The following is an 18104-nucleotide window of genomic DNA, read 5'->3' as shown; positions in this document are numbered from 1 at the left end:
CCATGCAACTTCTACCCTCTTCTTTTGCAACAAAGGGAGAGAGCCCCCCTTAAAGCCTAATAGCCACAACATTTGTGTAGGAGGGCAGTTTGGGTTCCTTCCCCTCCTTGTCCACCGACCCCTCTACACTCATCTGATATTCCTCCCCATCTGGAGCACAACTCCTCCTACACTTTAGGTTTCTTCCCCTCCTTGTCCACCGACCCCTCTACACTCATCTCACATCCCTCCCCATCTAGAGCACAACTCTCACCCTTGGGCATAGTCTCGGAGTTCACACTCCTCATCAGTTCACCCTTGGAGATAGCTCATGCAGTGCGCTCTTTCCAAGCTCGGATCTCCTCTTGTTTTCTTTTTCTCTTTTTTCCTTTTTTTTCTTTTTTTCCTTTGACTTCACTAATACAATGTTTTAAACGCGGGGCACACACGTGCCTAGTGCATTGCCCCCAAGTGGGGGAGTATAACTCAAGTTGATCCGCTTTCAAAGGGCCTCTGCCCCTAACGGCAGTGCTAGTAAAGAAGCACACTTTTATTTGCAATTCTATTATGATGATAAATTATTTTGAGTCCCATATGTGGAGTTATGAAATTTTATTAACAATTTCCTATACTATATATATTGGGAGGAATAAAATTTTGGGGCTTACAAGTCAAACACATCGTTGTTTGACTCGCAAGCTGGCTCTAAATCACATGCTTCACAATCAAGGGAGGAGCTTCTGGAATTCAGATTGTTGGGAGTTCTTGAAATTTTTTACAGAGTATCAATTCTGTGAGATTCGTCTTTTCTTTGGCGAGTGCACCGCGTCCGAAGCTTTCATTATGCAACACGCTATCCGTGTCTTGTTTTTCTTTCTAGTAGAGTTGGGAGCAGTGCTTGCAAGTGGGCCGTTACTGAAACGACCAGATCCTGAGGATGCTTGGAGCGTTGCGCGTTGGCTCGTTAAAGCCAACAATTGGGGCGTGATAAGGTTTGCCTGCGTGTGTTTGCCGATATGTAGGCCCAAACCTACAGCTGCTGTCGCTTTTTAATACACTATTTGATTGTGTGATGATGAAGTCAAAAACGGGAAGTATCATTCTGATGGCAGTTTAATGGGAACTAATGGTTATTTTGATTGTGAAATGAATCGCAGCACTGTTTCGATCCACCTAAATGGAATTCCTTTTGGGTAAGTCCTAAAACTGCTATACGGTTTTGATCGAGAAGTCTGTTTGTTGCATCACAAATGTGACACCACGGTTTTCACCTTGCAGGAATGTAGCATCGTACAGTGATGGACCTGTTGAAAATTCAACCGGTGTTCCCTATTTTTACTTATCGAACCTTGACCCTACTCCAAGAGACTTAGCTGTCATTCCCTATTGTTCCTTGACAGTTAGTGAGTCTCCTCTTGGCACCTGTGGCACTAGGGATGTTGAAAATCCCACCTGTGCTAAGATCACGCTCTCCGGACAGGTCTCTTATGAATCCTTAGCCTTTTTTCTGAAATGCAACCAGACGCTTATGCAGTATACATGGCAAAGCACTGCCCTCATTTATACACCTAACAACGTTTGTACAAAGTTTATGCAGATGCAGCTTCTTGATGACGGAGAGTGGGAGGTGAATTTTGCAAGAGAATCTCTGTTCTCAAGACATCCTGAGATGCAAGGTATGGAATTCCTGAGCTTGTGTGCGTGTCTGTGAGGTTCAGGAGGAGTCTATTGTATTTGTGTGTGCATGCACATGCTTGGGATTAGCTTGTTAATGTTCTCAGGAAACCCATGGAGATCTATGAGACCTGCAGAATAAGCATGATCTGTCAGCTGTTGTTCCATGGGATTCAGTAACTTGAGGTTTAAGATGCCAAAAATGACACCATCAATAATGGTGTGCCTTTGAATCTTCTAGAAGCTGGTTCCTGTGTATCAAATATAGTGCCCTAGTAAATAAGCTGGCTGCTAGAAGAGAGTATCGTGTACAAGTGCTGGACATTCCATTTGTATATGCGTGTGCACGCGCATGCCCCCCCCCCCTCCCCCTCTTCACACACACACACACACACACACACACACATGGACCATAAAGCTCAGCCTATTTAAAAAGAACCCTTTTTGGTTATGCAGTTGGATGAAGGGGCAGACTGTTTCTGAATTCCATAAGCAACAAAAAATGGAAGCTTCCTTTATCTTTCAACCCTTCTATTGATGATCTCGAGACAGACCTTGAGACAACCAGATGGTTTATTGTGGAGTCCTTAGGCCCAAACCCCGCTTGGAAAGGGTTGCTAGCTCCATTCTTTTCTGCCCATTCACAAAGTTTCTGCTTCATAATAGTGACTCAAATACCTTTGCCGTCATAAAGCTTACCATAATTGTTATGACCCCAAGTTCATAGCATGACTTGACAAATAGGACAGTGTTAGGCCGGGGGAGCCTTCCAATGTGACTTTAAGTAAGTGCCTAGTGCCACTTTCTGCTGGATGTTGGATGAATAATGGGGCATGAAGCCCCTCCTTTTATAGGCCTAGGGGCCTGTCAAAAAACCCGACCAGTCTGTCCCAATCTGGGCCGACTGGACAGACCAGGTTGGCTGGCCCAACCGACCTGGTTGGCTCAGCCCAACCGGCCCTTTAAGGGCTCACAAAACTAGGCCTTTTATGGCCCACACTTTTAGGGCTTGTGGCCCTCCAATCAAGGCAAGGGCCCAGCCTATATAAGGCATGCCACTGCCCACTGGCAACCCCCATTTGCTGCTCCTGACCTGCCATGTCAGCGCCTTTCTGTCCTGCTGGTTCTGCCCTCGGCCAGGCTCTTCTCCAGCGCCGTACAATTCCGTACACTGCTGATGTCAGCGCTATGCAGATCCATCCTAGCTCCGGGTACCTTCCATGTTCTTTGATGTGAGGTGCTGCCCATGTGGCAGCCCCCGCTCTTCTTTTCCTCTTGGGCACATCCTGCCCTAGGTCTCCCTCCCCCACACTCTCCTCATTTGGGGGCTTACAGATGGGGAGGTGACCTTTCCAATATATCCGAGCTCTTGAAAAGCCTTCTTCAGCTGGGTCATCAATGCTTTTTTCTTGAACTTTGGGGAAGCTACCTCTTCTTCTTCATCACTATCTTTCATCTTCTTTCTACCTTTGATCTTGGTCACATTCTTTATTCTCAAAGCAATGGCTCTATTGAGCAGTCCATTGTAGGTTCTAGTGGGATTCATGTTCTCCATTGACCAACGATCTATCAACGAGCCGCTCAAAAGACAAGTTCTCATAGTTTTGTCGTTTGGAATGCTGCCAAGCTGATTAATGAGTGCTCAGGTTTGCAGCACAAATTCTTGGATTGGCTCTGTTTTCTTTTGCTTTGAGTTTTGTTTTGACATCTTCCTCGCTGATTTCTTGGTAAAACCGTCATAGGAAGTCATCTTTCATTTGTTTCCTAGTCTCGGAAACGCCCCATTCGAAACCCCTTGAACCACATTTGAGCTGTTCTCCTTGAGGTGCAAGGACAATAATTCATGAAGTCATCCTGGATATTACACCCATTGATGGTGCAAACTCGAAGGAAACTTTGGACGTGGCAAAAGAATTTTCATCCTCTAGCCCTTGAAAATCTATTTGATTCTTGGCGAGGATGCCATTCGTCTATTGCGGTGGCATTTGTTACTCGCCGAAGTTTGACTTTGATTGTTTGGGCTTATCGGTCTTTGGCTTGTGCATCCATGCTCGTAGTTTAGGGCGTTGTCAGTTTTGACATATTGGGGTGGAATCTGATGTGACAAAGTCGTTCTCATTGTGTGGTGCTCCTCCGCGGACGACTTGCACATCCGAAGTTGTCTCGAGGGCTTTCTAGGTCTTTCTTGTTGGGGCTCCTTGAGCTACCTTGAGCTGAAGCTTACTGGTATAGGATCACACACACAGGATTTTGAGGTTGTACCCTCAATTGGAGTCGCCTCAGACCTCTTTGTGCCTCGTAGTACACTTGTATTTGCGCAATTATCAGTATCTCCCAATTGGCTTTGGAGTTCTTCTATGCTAGTTTCCTAGAGTGTTGCTTGCCATTCATGCTCTTGGTCTTACATTGCTGCTCGGCCATGCTCCAAGTGCGCCATGCGCCGAGCCATATACTATTGGAGTCTTTTAGCTCACTTGTCGGACTGTCACGAGCATCCACAGCCTGTGGCATGCTTCCTACGGTCTACAACACCTTCAAATATTGCCATAAAGCCTTAGACGACAAGGCAGGTTAAAAAAACACAAGTTTGATTTTTTGGTCGACCTGGTCAATGGTTGGAGTTGACCAAACGACCAGGTCGGTTAGTCTGCCCTAAAAGCCTATATGCCAGCCCCTTTGGCCTCATTCTTCATCCTAGTCTTCTAGTGCTCCAGCCCTCAGCAACAGTAGCTCCAGGGATTAGCACCAGAGCAGGAGAGTTTGCACCAAGTTCCAGCCTAGCAACCCCTTCTAGCTCTCATTTAGTCAGTCCTCATCCTCGGTTTAGTCCCGCACAACATTCTTTAGTTCTCTCTTTGTAGTGAGGGTTCTCCCTTTGTACAATACTTGTTTCTTTACAGTTGTATTCAGCCTTCTGGGCCAGACATTGTTTGGAGGCCGCTATATTCTCTCGTTTTGATTCTCACACTCACTCCATAGTTCCACTTGTGTTTTGAGTGCATCATTCTTTCAATTTAGATAGTAGAGAGAGTGAGTTAGGCTATCTCCCTGTTATATTGATATCAGAGCTTCATATTTTCTTTCCTGAGATAGGGAGGGTTAGTTTAGGGACAGCCCCACTATTTTATGGTACAGACAAGATCCGAAAAGGACACCATGAGATCAATGAGAAGTCCAACACTGGTGGGGATGAGGGATCCGCTTCCCAAACCCTACCACCACATAACCCTACAGAAGCTCCGATGTCTGCCATGATGGCCATGATGTAGATGCAGCAACAGTAGACCAAGAGTCTCTTCAACCGCATGGTTAAGCTCCAAGAAATGCGGGAAGATCGTGAGCGGGCCGCTAGAGAACGCAATAGAGCAGCTCGGGAGACAAAAGAAGAACATGATCGGGAGGCTCAAGAGGCCAGGGAGCTCAGAGAGCGTACTGCTCGGGACTAGCAACTCCTCATTTCTCTACTTTGACCAGATGGGGAGGAAAGAGAGCGAGTCAATCTGCCCATCAAAAATTCTTTTCTGGCTCGAAGTTCTGAGCAAGCTCGTATGCACTCTCGTAATCCCATGGCCGAAAACTACTTATGTACCACTGGATCTCTAAGCACAGCCCATGGAGAAACTTGCTCAGCTTCTGGCTTTCCTCTAGCTGCAATTGTACAGACATCCGAATGAACTGGTTGGCGTAATGGTTCATCGTCTTGGTGTCCCCCTAGTGTAGCTCGAAGAACTGACTGTGAAGCCTATCCAGATATTGGGGTGGTTGGAACTATGATCGGAGGTCCTTCACGAATTTTGTCCATCTATAAAGAGGTGCCTCCTCGTTTGCATTATAGGGATTGTTCTGCCACTTGAGCCACAAGGTGACCACCTCCCTTGTGAGGTGCATGGACGCTAGGATGCACTACTCATTGCCGTTCATAGGCACAATTGAAAAGTAAATTTCAAAGTGATTGAGCCACGAAGTCCACACTAAAGGTTCTTGCTTACCGTCATCCAAGCAGGTCAACAGTAAGAAGTCCCTGGATTCTATGCCAGGTGACGGTGGGAATGGGCCTGGATGGCTAAGGGTAGCAACAGCCATGCCGGGTACTTGGATGCATGCCAAAGAGAACCAATGCTTCCATTATCATGTGCCGGGGCATAGTCATACTGCTGTCCTTGCAAATCCACGTGGCTGTGTGAACCAGAGATAGGTGCTGATACAATCTATTTTTTAATCTTCAAACTTTTTTTTTGGAACATCCATTTTAAATTGTAACATAGGTAAGTTTATTATATGTGAGGACATCATTTCCACCAAAGAAGGTAAGAAGGCCCAATTGACTCTTACGCCGACGGATACCATTGCCTTGAATGGCACATTTCCGGGGCTGTAGGTACAGAGCAACATGCAGGTATCCTCAGCCACTCTAAAGATCTCAGGGTGGGTAGACAGTCGGCCACTCAGGGTCGCACCTCCTCAGGCAACGGATGTCATCTTGGGGGCATGATAGTGGCACCAGTTCGAATCAGAACCAATGCTTGCATGTCAAGGTCTCTGAGACCCTAGGTCCAAGTTCATTACTTGGCTTAAAGGTGTTCTGCCTTGACCTTGATTTCCATGGTTCAAAGCGCTCAAGTCAAGACTTAGCAGGACACAGTACTACAGTATGCTCACCACAAGTCAGCAGAAGACCTCGGGATTCAGTTCCGTGAGATCAGGGTTTGTGAGCCAAGTATTCAGTTCGATCAAATTAGGATCCATGAGCCAGGTATATGGATGTTGCAGAAGTCCTTTTCACAGGTTATTTCCGCCATGCAGCATCCCAGGTGGTTCTCTCCATACACTAGTTCGAGTTTCAGGAGAAGGGGATGTCACGGTCATCCACAGCCGGTGGCATGCTTCCTACAGGCTGCAGTGCCATCGAATCTGCCAAGAAGCCTCAGAAGACAGCACAGGTTGGACTTTTTGGTCATGTTGACTTTTGGATGACCTGGTCAATGGGCGGCGTTGACCAGCGGACCAGGTGGGTCAATATGCCCTAAAAGCCTATATAAGGCCAGCCCCTTGGCCTCATTCTTCATCCAAGTCTTCTAGTGCTCTAGCCCTTAGCAGCAGCAGCTCCAAGGATCAGGATTAGGGCAGGAGAGTCTGCACCAGGGCAGCAGCCCCTTCCAGCCCAGTTAGTCCTCATTTGGTTCAGTCTGGTACAGCAGTCTTTAGTTCTCACTTTTGTAGTGAGGGTTACCCCTCCGTACAGTACTTGTTTCTTTACAGTTGTACTCAGCCCTCTGTGCCGGACATTGTTCAGTATTTATTTTCCCTCTTTTGAGCCTATATTCTCTCCCTCTGATTCTCACACTCACTCCACAGTTCCACTTGTGTGTTGAGTGCATCATTCTTTCAGTTCAGATAGTAGTGAGTAGGAGAAAGAGTGAGTTAGGCTATCTCCCTGTTACACGGACGTTCGCTTGTGCAGTGGTCACATTCTTTGCTGCTGATTGGCACTCTGATTCAAAGTACTAGTGATGACATACTTGGTAAGAACATGCACCTCTTGAGGCTTGAGCTGGCGCTGGAGCAAAATTTCTGAAGTAGCAAATGAATCTTAGCAGAAGGCACGTCTTGTGCCTGGATAGCATGGCAAGGGATATATGTGCGTTCGCTCAGCACATACCAGTGTTCTTAAAGTGATCGCCAAATGTCGTATTTTTAGCTCTCCCCCACCTTGCTCTTATGCGTGTGCAAACTTTACAAATTGGACCTCCAATTTATTGGACATTGTGTGTTGGCAGACAAGGGAAGGGAGAGCCATCAACCAAACTCTATCGTTTGTGCTACTAGGGAAATGAGCAAGCGCTATAGTGAATCCATCAACAACTATCCGTGCCAGCCCTGAAACTATGGACGAAACATTTGATGCAATTATCAAGAAGTGAGACAAAATAGTATTATAGAGTTGTGAATGGCATTCTATTCATGCAGGCGATAAACAATCCACTTCAAAGGTGCACGATGGTTCGTGCCTGTCCCTTGAAATGATGAGGAGAGGGGGGGGGAGCGAGACCTAGGGCAGAAGATGTCCATAGAAGAGAGAGGGGGGGGGCTGCCACATGGGCAGCACTTCATAGCCAAGAGAGGAGGATCCGTGAAGGAACAATGCGGAACAGTAGCGTCTCTAGTATGGGTGATGATGCATGGTTGTATGGGATTGCAGATCCTTGGATGCGATTGTAAGAAAATAATACGTCTGTGCTCAACAGATAACAGGATCTCGTATGCAAGAGAGAAAAGCAGATAGTATGGAGAATAAAAAATTTGATTATTGTAAAACTGATACAATAGATGGCGCTGCCTCCTAGTCGTGCGCTCCTGTGTGCGAAGCTTCGATGGTGTGCTGGAAACAGTAGAGGACGGAGGCTGGATGCTAAGGAATCAGGGTTGCTGTAGCCAGTGATGAGTATGGGCTTCATGGGCTTGCTCTTATATACCCACCAGTCGGTTAGACCCAATTGGGAGACCGACCCAGTCGGCCCAAAACGGCCGACTGGAGGTCAGTCCCGAAATAGGCCACCGATCACACGTTAGAACCGTGGCGCAGAATAGAGCAAGTAGCCTACGGTCCCCGTTCGGCCCAGAGCCATCTGGGATCTCTGGGGCTCCAAACGGGCCCCGTAGCCCGAGAGTGGGCTGCCCCGAGAAATGCTCCGTCTACCCTCAGTGCGGTCAATCATGGGATGCCTTCCCACACTAGTTGGCAGTGTGCCAACTCTATCTGAAGCCGTCTAGCCATCAGGCCACACATGGCCCCCATCTGGTGTCCAAACCAGGACCTACCGGATAACCGAGCTACTCAAATGCCTTCTCCTCATATGGGGGGCTTACAAGTAGAGTTAGCTGGCTTCCGAGTGGAGCATTGATATCTAACACCCCCCCTAAATGTTCACCCACAAGTGAACTTACTTTTTCGGCCCAATGCCAAGTCGATGAAGATGCCTCTCCGGCAAGTCTCTTCCAAGAGCCTTCGTGAAGATGTCCGCAACATTCTTTGTAGTCGGAGAGTACACCAAGTCGACCTCTCCATCCATGATGAGCTCGCGTACAAAGTGATATTGAATCTCAATGTGTTTTGTGCGAGCGTGGAACACAGGGTTCTTTGCAATTGCCATGCAACTCTGCTTGTTACATGATAAGTGCATAGGCTTGTTCTGCACTGCACCCATGTCTCCTAAAATCCTCCTAAACCACATTGCCTCACAAGAAGCAAAACATGCTGATTTGTACTCAGCCTCGGTAGAAGAAAGAGCAACTGTAGGTTGCTTCTTGCTGACCCATGACACAGCTCCAGATCCAAGTGAGAAACAGTAACCTGTCACTGATCTCCTGCTGTCCACGTCTCTTGCCCAATCCGAGTCACAGAATCCGGTCAAGATGTTGCTCTTGGTATAGGTGATGCCATAATCAAGTGTGCCTTTGATGTATTTCAGCTCCAAGGTTCATCTGCAGGTACATGAATTGCCTCTGTGCAAATCTCCTCAATTGCTACGAACAGCTCTACTGGTACTACCTGCGCGTTGTTGCTGGACTCTTTCTTTCCTCCGTTCTTCTCATCTGCAATCTTCTTCCGGCACTCAATCTGCTTGTGCCCTGCCTTTGTGCAATAGAAGCACTTGATCTTCTTCTTTCTCTTTTTATTATTAGAAGAAGATGGGTTACCAGAGTCCTTACCCTTACCTTTCTTTGATCCAGTCGAGAAATCCGAATCCGTTCTTGTCATCTGCAGTGTTCTTCCGGCACTCATTCTGCTTGTGTCCTGCCTTGTTGCAATAGAAGCACTTGATCTTCTTCTTTCTCTTTTTATTATCATCAGAAGATGGGTTACCAGAGTCCTTATCCTTACCTTTCTTTGATCCAGCCGAGAAAGCCGAATCTTCTTCAGTCCTCGTCTTTTGACGCATCTCCTCCTCCAGAAGCATTGCGTTGAAATCCTCAAAGTTGAGGGACGGATTTCTATTCTGCGTATTCAGCGCCATAACAAGACCGTTGTACTTTGGTGGGAGAATCCGTATGCACCTTCGTGCTAGATTCTCACTGGTGATGGTGATGCCAATCGCAGTCATCTGATCGCGCAGATTCTTCACCCTGGTGATGAACTTCTCTATCATTTCAGACTCAGACAGTTTCTCGTTCGCGAGTTGAGTCTCTGAATCCGCGTCTGATTCGTGGTCTCGTACTAATTTTTCAAGACCGTCCATGCCTCCTCCGCTGTGGTGACATGTTGAATTAACGCCATGACAGAATCACTTACACTGCAGACAATAGAACACAGCGCATCTGCATTTCTTCTTGTCCACGCGAGAATCTGATCCGCAGTTGGTACTATCTATTGTCATGCATTGGTTGGATTCGGTCTCGCAACCGGCTTCACGTCCACCCCAGTAGCAGTATCCCAAAGCTCGTATGCGCTTAGGATGGTCTTCATCTTTAACTTCCAGAGTGGATAGTTAGTGCCGTCCAACTTTCCGCTTTCGCCGAACGGTGGGATTCGCAGTCTTGCGGGCTGGGCCATCTCTTACAATTTGCTCGCAAACAGAAACACACTACCAAATCTTCTTGCTAGAGCCCAAGCTCTGATACCATGTAAGAAAACAATACAACGTCTGTGCTCAACAGATAACAGGATCTTGTATGCAAGAGAGAAAAGCAGATAGTATGGAGAATAAAAAATTTGATTATTGTAAAACTGATACAATAGATGGCGCTGCCTCCCAGCCGTGCGCTCCTGTGTGCGAAGCTTCGATGGTGTGCTGGAAACAGTAGAGGACGGAGGCTGGATGCTAAGGAATCAGGGTTGCTGTAGCCAGTGATGATTATGGGCTTCACGGGCTTGCTCTTATATAGCCACCAGTCGTAGTCGGTTAGACCCAATTGGGAGACCGACCCAGTCGGCCCAAAACGGCCGACTGGAGGTCGGTCCTGAAATAGGCCACCGACCACACGTTAGAACCGTGGCGCAGAATAGAGCAACTAGCCTACGGTCCCCGTTCGGCCCAGAGCCACCCGGGATCATCTGGGGTTCCAAACGGGTCCCGCAGCCCGAGAGTGGGCTGCCCCGGGAAATGCTCCGTCTACCCTCAGTGCGTCAGTCATGAGATGCCTTCCCGCACTTGCATGTAGCCTAGTTGGCAGTGTGCCAACTCTATCTGAAGCCGTCCAGCGATCAGGCCACACATGGCCCCCATCTGGTGTCCAAACTAGGCCCTACTGGATAACCAAGCTACTCAAATGCCTTCTCCTCATATGGGGGGCTTACAAGTAGAGTTAGCTGGTTCCCACGTAGTTACACGAGAGTGGAGCATTGATATCTAAGAGCGATGACATGACGCTGACATCTGCAGGGTTTACAGATCTGTACAGTGCTGGAGAAGGGCCTGGCAGAGGCACAACATGGCTGGGGTTACCAGCAGCCTGGTCGGCCAGGTATAGAGCTGGTAGGGCTGGTTCCAGCCAGCCTACCATGCCTAGAAAATGGCAGGGCAAAGGGGGGCTGGACCCTGTAGATATCGGAGGGCATCTGCCCTTGAAGTGAGGGCCAAAGCCCTAGTTTTATGGGCCAGGGGCCCTTGTTATGAGAGCTCTTTTACGGCGGTTTTGCAGCAGCCTGGTCGGCCTGTTTGGGTCGGCCAGATTGAGGCTGCTGGTCGTTTTTTTTGGGGAAGGCCTTTGGCCTATAAAAGGAGGCCATTGTGCCTCATACAAATATTCCCTGGAGCAGCAAACCTACAGCAGACAGGAGCAGCAGTTAGGGCTTTCCTGGGCCTACTCCCAGGAGGTGAAGGAGACCTAGAAAGAGCTGCAGACTGAGCTAGTAAGTGCTGCCGACCTAGGCTGATGGAGCAGCAAACCTACAGCAGACAGGAGCAGCAGTTAGGGCTTTCCTGGGCCTACTCCCAGGAGGTGAAGGAGACCTAGAAAGAGCTGCAGACTGAGCTAGTAAGTGCTGCCGACCTAGGCTGATCTACAGGCAGTAAGGTAGAGAGAACCATTCTGGACAAAAAGTCTACGGACGCTCAAGGTGGAGCACGCGGGCTCGAGTCTAGAGATAGCTGGCAGATAGGAGGAATACCTTGTGGTAAGATCAGAGGACCACACCATTGGTGGGACTCTGGATCTATCTCTTTTGTATTGTGTCCATAGCTTTTGGATGGAAATATATTATTTTGGTGGTTTCTCTATTTGGATGGTTCATTGTCTATTCTAGGATGTGTCAATTTTACGAGCAAAAACCTATGAGCAGATTTATCCGAGCGTGTTTTCCAAGAGATTTAAAAAATTGTATTTCTTTAGGAAACATTGTTTTTACACGTTTATTTTCACTAGAACTAGATTCCTTTATCATAAAAATATATAGACTAGTCACTCATTCATTTTTACATAACATAAATTTTCTTATTCATAGACATTCCTTTGTACCCCTGTTATTACCTAAAAAAAGTGCTGAAAAATAATTCCTTTAAGAAACATTCCTCATAATCACTCTCAATGTAATAATATTATACATATGTAATTACTTATTAAACATATTTACATCATATGGCAATATCTTTCTAGTATTTTTATAGCATAAATAACAAGATATTTATGGACATGTTTCTAAAGAAGTTTAAATTACTAGTATTAAATTGGGCTTATATATCACTCTCATAAAATACACGTAATATTTAATGGTATATATGTAAGATTTCCCAAAATATAACTCCTTAGATGTGCTCAAATGGGGTTTTCCGTTCAATTTGAGTGGTTGAATGACTATATTTAGATATTGGATGTGAAAGTTATGTCACTTTTAAAAGTGCTGTCCAAGGTAGTTTCGCTAGTGAAACTACCTTGGAAGGCCTACTTCAAAGGGGTTTCGCTAGCGAAACTACCTTGATGGCTTGCTTTAATGAGTTTTCTTTGGAGAAACCCTTTCATGAAAATAGGTTGAGAGAGTTTTTCAATGCCACTCCCTATTAAGTAAAAGTTGTAAGAAGGATCATAAGGGCATTTTCATAGAGAAGTCTACTCTACATGTGGGTTTCTTCAAAAGCCATCCCATTATGTTCTCACCATTTCCAAAGATTCACATAAAGATTTTTGTATACAATAGGCATTGCTATAATACTTTGCATATTTCTAAGCGAAACTATGTTTTCTTCCGTTCCATTTTCGCCATATTTTTGCATAGTTGGAAGGTTTTTTTTCCTTTGCTCGAACGCTCAGAAGATTTCGCTTGAAAAATGCTCGTTCCCGTCTATTGATGAGTCTGTACATCTATTCTATGCACATTAAGTTAAGAAGTTTGTGATTCCACGCCCCACACCACACTGTGTGAGCTCCTGGGTAATTCTATCAGTCTTCCGTTGTGTGTACCCTCTGTTGGGTCATTTCTAACTTGGTATCAGAGCCCAAGTAGGAGGCTCACAGGTGTGGGAGCTTGAAGGCAGGGACCTCGTTGAAGGACGACTTTGATTCAGAAGCTCTTGGGAATGGACTTCCACGACTGGAGGATAGTGCCCTTGCGAGAAGGAGGGTGATTCAGGTTCAGTCAGGTGCGTTCAGAGTTTTGGCCTACTGAAGATTAAGTTTGGTTGACTTTGATGTGTGGATTAGGAGCATAGATGTTGACCACAGCCTCTTCAGCTCCTGCTCTCCCTTCCTCCTCTCCCAGTTTTCTTTCTTTCACTATCCCTAACTTTGGAGAGTCTGGGAAACTGGGCGGGACAAACTACCTGATATGGAAGGTGAAGATCCGGAGTCATTTAGTGGCTCAGAAGCTATGGAAACTGACAACGGGAGTGGAGGTGAAGTCGGAGGACATGGACAGATAGGGGAAGATACTCATGGAAGTAGATAGAGAGGAGCTGGAAGCTTGGGAAGAGAGAGATGCCCATGCCCTGGCATTGATCATAGGGACTACGGCGGACTCTGTGCTTTCTTACATCCAGATGGCCGAGACGTCAATAGAGGGGTGGGTCACTTTGAAGGATCTGTATGAGACAGACAACATGTCCCTTACTTTGGAGAGTGTGGGAAACTGGACGGGACAAACTACCCGATATGGAAGGTGAAGATCTGGAGTCATTTAGTGGCTCGGAAGCTATGGAAACTGACAACGGGAGTGGAGGTGAAGCCGGAGGATGAGTGGAGGTGAAGACGGATCTTGCTTCTTTAACATTAGCTCTACAATCTTGATATGGATGAGGGAGATTTGGTACATAGCCACTTGACGAAGGTCAAGGTGGTGAGGGATTAATTGGCATCAGTTGGTTAGAAGGTGGACTCGTGCCATTTGGCCTTGATGGTATTGAGGAGGCTACCTCGGAGTTTCAAAAGCTTTGTAACGACTGTGACTGTAGGACAGAGGACCAAACCTCTGACTTTTGAGGAGTTGGGTCCATTACTGCTATAGGAGGAAGCCAGGGAGAAGCTCTACAACAACGACAAAGACGACAAGGCGTTGCCGGCGAAGGACTATGCTGGCAAAGGAAAGGGCAAGCCTAACGGTGGCAAGTCCAAGAAAGACGACTTTGATGACAAGGATACTTCCAAGAGGAAGCAGAAGAAGTGTTTCTATTGTGACACGCCAGGACATTTTGCGAAGGACTGCAGAAAGAAGACAACGAGGATACTTCCAAGAGGAAGCAGAAGAAGAAGTGTTTCTATTGTGACACGCCAGGACATTTTGTGAAGGGCTCCTCAAACCTCTGACTTTATAGGAGTTGGGTCCATTACTGCTACAGGAGGAAGCCAGGGAGAAGCTCTACAACAACGACAAAGACGACAAGGCGTTGCCGGCGAAGGACTACGCTGGCAAAGGAAAGGGCAAGCCTAACGGTGGCAAGTCCAAGAAAGACGACTATGATGACGAGGATACTTCCAAGAGGAAGTAGAAGAAGAAGTGTTTCTATTGTGACACGCCAGGACATTTTGCGAGGGACTGCAGAAAGAAGAAGGCGGATCAGAAAAACAAAAGAAAGGGGTCCGACTCAGATTCAGAGGGCGATACAAAGGCCAAAGAAAATGTGGTAATTAAAGAGTTGTTCCTGGTGACACCTCCGTGTGTTTCTGAGATCATATATGTTGACCTAGAAACCACAGTGAGGATGTCTGACATTGAGATGTGGGACGAGGAGTCAGAGACCTCTGTGAAGGTGACAGACAGCATAGAGTGCTTGGTTGTTGACACTGACACGAGGGTGGATTCCATGGAGTGCCCTGGGTTTATAGTTCTACATCCAAAATCAATGTAGCTATTTGGGACACTAACTTAGAATACTCCATGCAAGTACCTGGTCGGCCAGGTATAGGTCTGGTAGGGCTGGTTCCAGCCAGCCTACCATGCCTAGAAAATGGCAGGGCAGAGGGGGGCTGGACCCTGTAGATATAGGAGGGCATCTGCCCTTGAAGTGAGGGCCAAGGCCCTAGTTGTATGGGCCAGGGGCCCTTCCTATGAGAGCTCTTTTAAGGCGGTTTTGCAGCAGCCTGGTCGGCCTGTTTGGGTTGGCCAGATTGAGGCTGCTGGTCGTTTTTTTTGGGGAATTTCTTTGGCCTATAAAAGGAGGCCATTGTGCCTCATACAAACATTTTCTGGAGCAGGAAACCTACAGCAGACAAGAGCAGCAGTAAGGGCTTTCTTGGGCCTACTCCCAGGAGGTGAAGGAGACCTACAGAGAGCTGCAGACTGAGCTAGTAAGTGCTGCCTACCTAGGCTGATCTACAGGCAGTAAGGTAGAGAGAACCATTCTGGACAGAGTCTACAGGCGCTCGAGGTGGAGCACACGGGCTCGAGTCTAGAGATAGCCGGCAGATAGGAGGAATACCTTGTGGTAAGATCAGAGGACCACACCATTGGTGGGACTCTGGATCTATCTCTTTTGTATTGTGTCCATAGCTTTTGGACAGAAAGATATTATTTTGGTGGTTTCTCTATCTGGCTGGTTCATTGTCTATTGATGAGTCTGTATATCTATTCTATGCACATTAAGTTAAGAAGTTTGTGACTCCATGCCCCACACCACACTGTGTGAGCTCCTAGGCAATTCTATCAGTCTTCCACTGTGCGTACCCTGTGTTGGGCCATTTCTAACAGAGACCTAGATGCCACGTGCGTTTTTTCATCGTCATGTTACATGTGGGTTTTAGGGGCTTACAACCTAATTCCATCATTAATACAGCTCAAGCTATGAGTTGGGGCCATAACACTATCCGTATTGATTTGGGCAAAGCTCAGGTAGTCAATTATAAGCCAATTTTGTGAGCTGCCATGGAATTGAGATTCATTTTAAGATTCAATCAGTTCTTGCAAACTTTCATCCGTGAGTATGTGCACATTGCGCCACATCTTTGTAACCTTTTGAAGGGAGGAGAGAGAAGGATTTCAGACTAGCAATTTAAGTATAGGCTTATGTTATGGATGGATTTTGTTTTAAGGAGTTGAAGCATGCGGTGACCACACATTGATGTTGCATACTATGGATCTGGGGAAACCATTGTGGTTGAGACCTATCGCTTTTGAAGTTGACTGTAGCACAGCTGAACATCCGAGTCAGATTCAGGCAAAGCATTCAGCTAACTAATCTGAGTATGAGTCCAGCTGAACATCCTGAGTCAGATTCAGGCAAAGCATTCAGCTAACTAATCTGAGTATGTTTGTTTTTTCGCATGGAATCCAGCCTGAAGTTTCGTGGACTGTTTGTTCTACAGAACATAAAGGTTTGAGCTGCTGCTGATTTTCTATAATTCCAACAGGACATGTTGCAATCCGTGAAGGAGAATGTTCACGCAACTTAGGATAGAGCTTCGTTTTGCGCTAATCAGAAGCGCTCACCTTGAGTTTTGCAGATTGCCAAATTGTCTATGTTAGATTCCCAAAAGATTCCGGGGCTTTATGAACTGGTGAAGTTTAAAAGCTGTCAGCTTGTTATTGCTATCCATTTTGGATAATCTGCATATTGCTAACGTAGCTTACGAGCTGGAGTTACCTCCTGAGGTGAGGGTACATCCAGCTTTCCATGTTAGTTGCCTAAAGGAAATGTTAGACATGGCGCACCAGCTCCCTCAAACTAGTCCTTTCTTACGTTTGGCGGTTTTGTAGGTCATGGTTTCCTGCCAAACCTTGTCACCTTGCATCTCTTTGCAGACAGCTCCTTATGTGCCTTTATTCATATCTGATAGGCCGGCCTCGGAGTTGTTTCCAGGGATGCAAATTTTCCAGAAGAGCTTCGAATAGCACCAAATCTTTATGTACGACTGTTTCTGTATTCTTTCTGCGTGCGTGCGTATGTGTGTGTCTTTGGGTTGTTTTTTTGTAATATAATGACGTATGGATTTCACCAAAAGATGTGAGAGAGAGAGAGAGAGAGAGAGAGAGAGAGAGAGAGAGAGACTAGGGTTGGCATTCTTTTCAGGGGATGCCTGGCCTAAATTTTCATTTGATTTTGTTCGACAGACTGGCCAAAGGACCACAATTTTCAATTTTACAAATTGAAAATTCAGGACATATTTCTTATTGACTGGTATGGTGGGGCAGAAGCAATACCTGTAGAAGAATATCTGAAGACCAGCTACAGTGCTTTGTAAATATGGGGCCCCTTAAAGAGCTAGTATGACTCTTATCTCAGGATGAAGATGCAGCCTGGATGAGGTCTGATATCTTCTAAATGAGTGTTCTTGAGAGTTACAGATAATTAAGGTACCCGAAGTAACTTGTCCATAGCAATCACATATCTCTCTATCAGGATATGGAATTGTAAATTAAAAAAGATATAGCAGTGTTTTCGTACATAAATGCTTTTAGACCATTATCAAGAACTCAAGAAATAAGTTTTATGCAAGTAATATGTATCTTCCAAAGATGTGACACCCTATTCTTCAAAAGACGTGTTTCTTCTGGCTCTTGGCCTGGTTATGACCTGTACTTTATTCCAGAGCTTTGGAATGTTCATAATGTATTATTACAAATAAAATGTTGGGAGTTTGAAAAGTCTATCAATGTCTTTAGTACTTTTCTGGCGGAGGCAATCAGCTCATTGGACTATTATGTGTGCTTATGGTCCTTTTATGGATGTAGAATGTGGATCAAAAAGTTGTTTGCAAGTTGCAACAAGTAAATAATGTGGGAAAATTTAATTTGATACACCTTTGGTAAGACTCAAGTTGTGAGCTAGTTTCTCTGATGCAAGGCTGCAAATTTTCATCTGTTCCAAGCACATATTTTTGTCCCTTTATGTTCATGCAATTTGCGTTGAGCTGCCAAGTGGCAGCACAGGAGACGCCGAGTGCGGGGGGTCCCAATCCCCCGCCTCCTAGCCATGCGGAGCTTCTCTCTCTCCCAAAATGTCCCGGGAGGGATGAGAGAGAGGGGGAAATACAAGCGTTTATATCCAAGGCCCCCAAAGGGCCACCAATGCATATGGGATTATTTTTCC

At 46.2% G+C, this 18104-nt stretch overlaps 1 protein-coding gene across 1 annotated transcript; it reads left to right on the top strand.

Moving 5' to 3' along the window:
• Positions 1 to 674: 674 nt before the first annotated feature.
• On the top strand, positions 675 to 17740 carry LOC147893157 (uncharacterized). The gene is made up of 5 exons (XM_087387322.1): positions 675 to 971; positions 1137 to 1172; positions 1258 to 1459; positions 1577 to 1655; positions 17126 to 17740. Exons 1-5 carry the CDS (start codon positions 694 to 696, stop codon positions 17254 to 17256), a joined length of 726 nt encoding a protein of 241 aa, XP_087243448.1. The 5' UTR covers positions 675 to 693; the 3' UTR covers positions 17257 to 17740.
• The last annotated feature ends 364 nt before the right edge of the window (positions 17741 to 18104 follow it).

The sequence above is a fragment of the Dipteris shenzhenensis genome, chromosome 16 (assembly GCF_047967505.1).
Source record: "Dipteris shenzhenensis isolate YYH24624 ecotype China chromosome 16, Dip_SZ_1.0, whole genome shotgun sequence".
Taxonomy (NCBI): Eukaryota; Viridiplantae; Streptophyta; class Polypodiopsida; order Gleicheniales; family Dipteridaceae; genus Dipteris; species Dipteris shenzhenensis.
The sequence above is the reverse complement of the archived record's forward strand: the minus strand, read 5'-3'. Positions and strand labels throughout refer to the sequence as shown.

What these genes read in the sequence shown, in the direction of transcription:
- LOC147893157 (XM_087387322.1), top strand. Translation starts at nt 694, where the DNA reads ATGCTTCACAATCAAGGGAGGAGCTTCTGGAATTCAGATTGTTGGGAG. An exon ending in AGATCACGCTCTCCGGACAG is followed by an intron (nt 1,460 to 1,576) that starts GTCTCTTATGAA and finishes AAGTTTATGCAG; the next exon opens with ATGCAGCTTCTTGATGACGG. An exon ending in AAGACATCCTGAGATGCAAG is followed by an intron (nt 1,656 to 17,125) that starts GTATGGAATTCC and finishes TTTGTTCGACAG; the next exon opens with ACTGGCCAAAGGACCACAAT.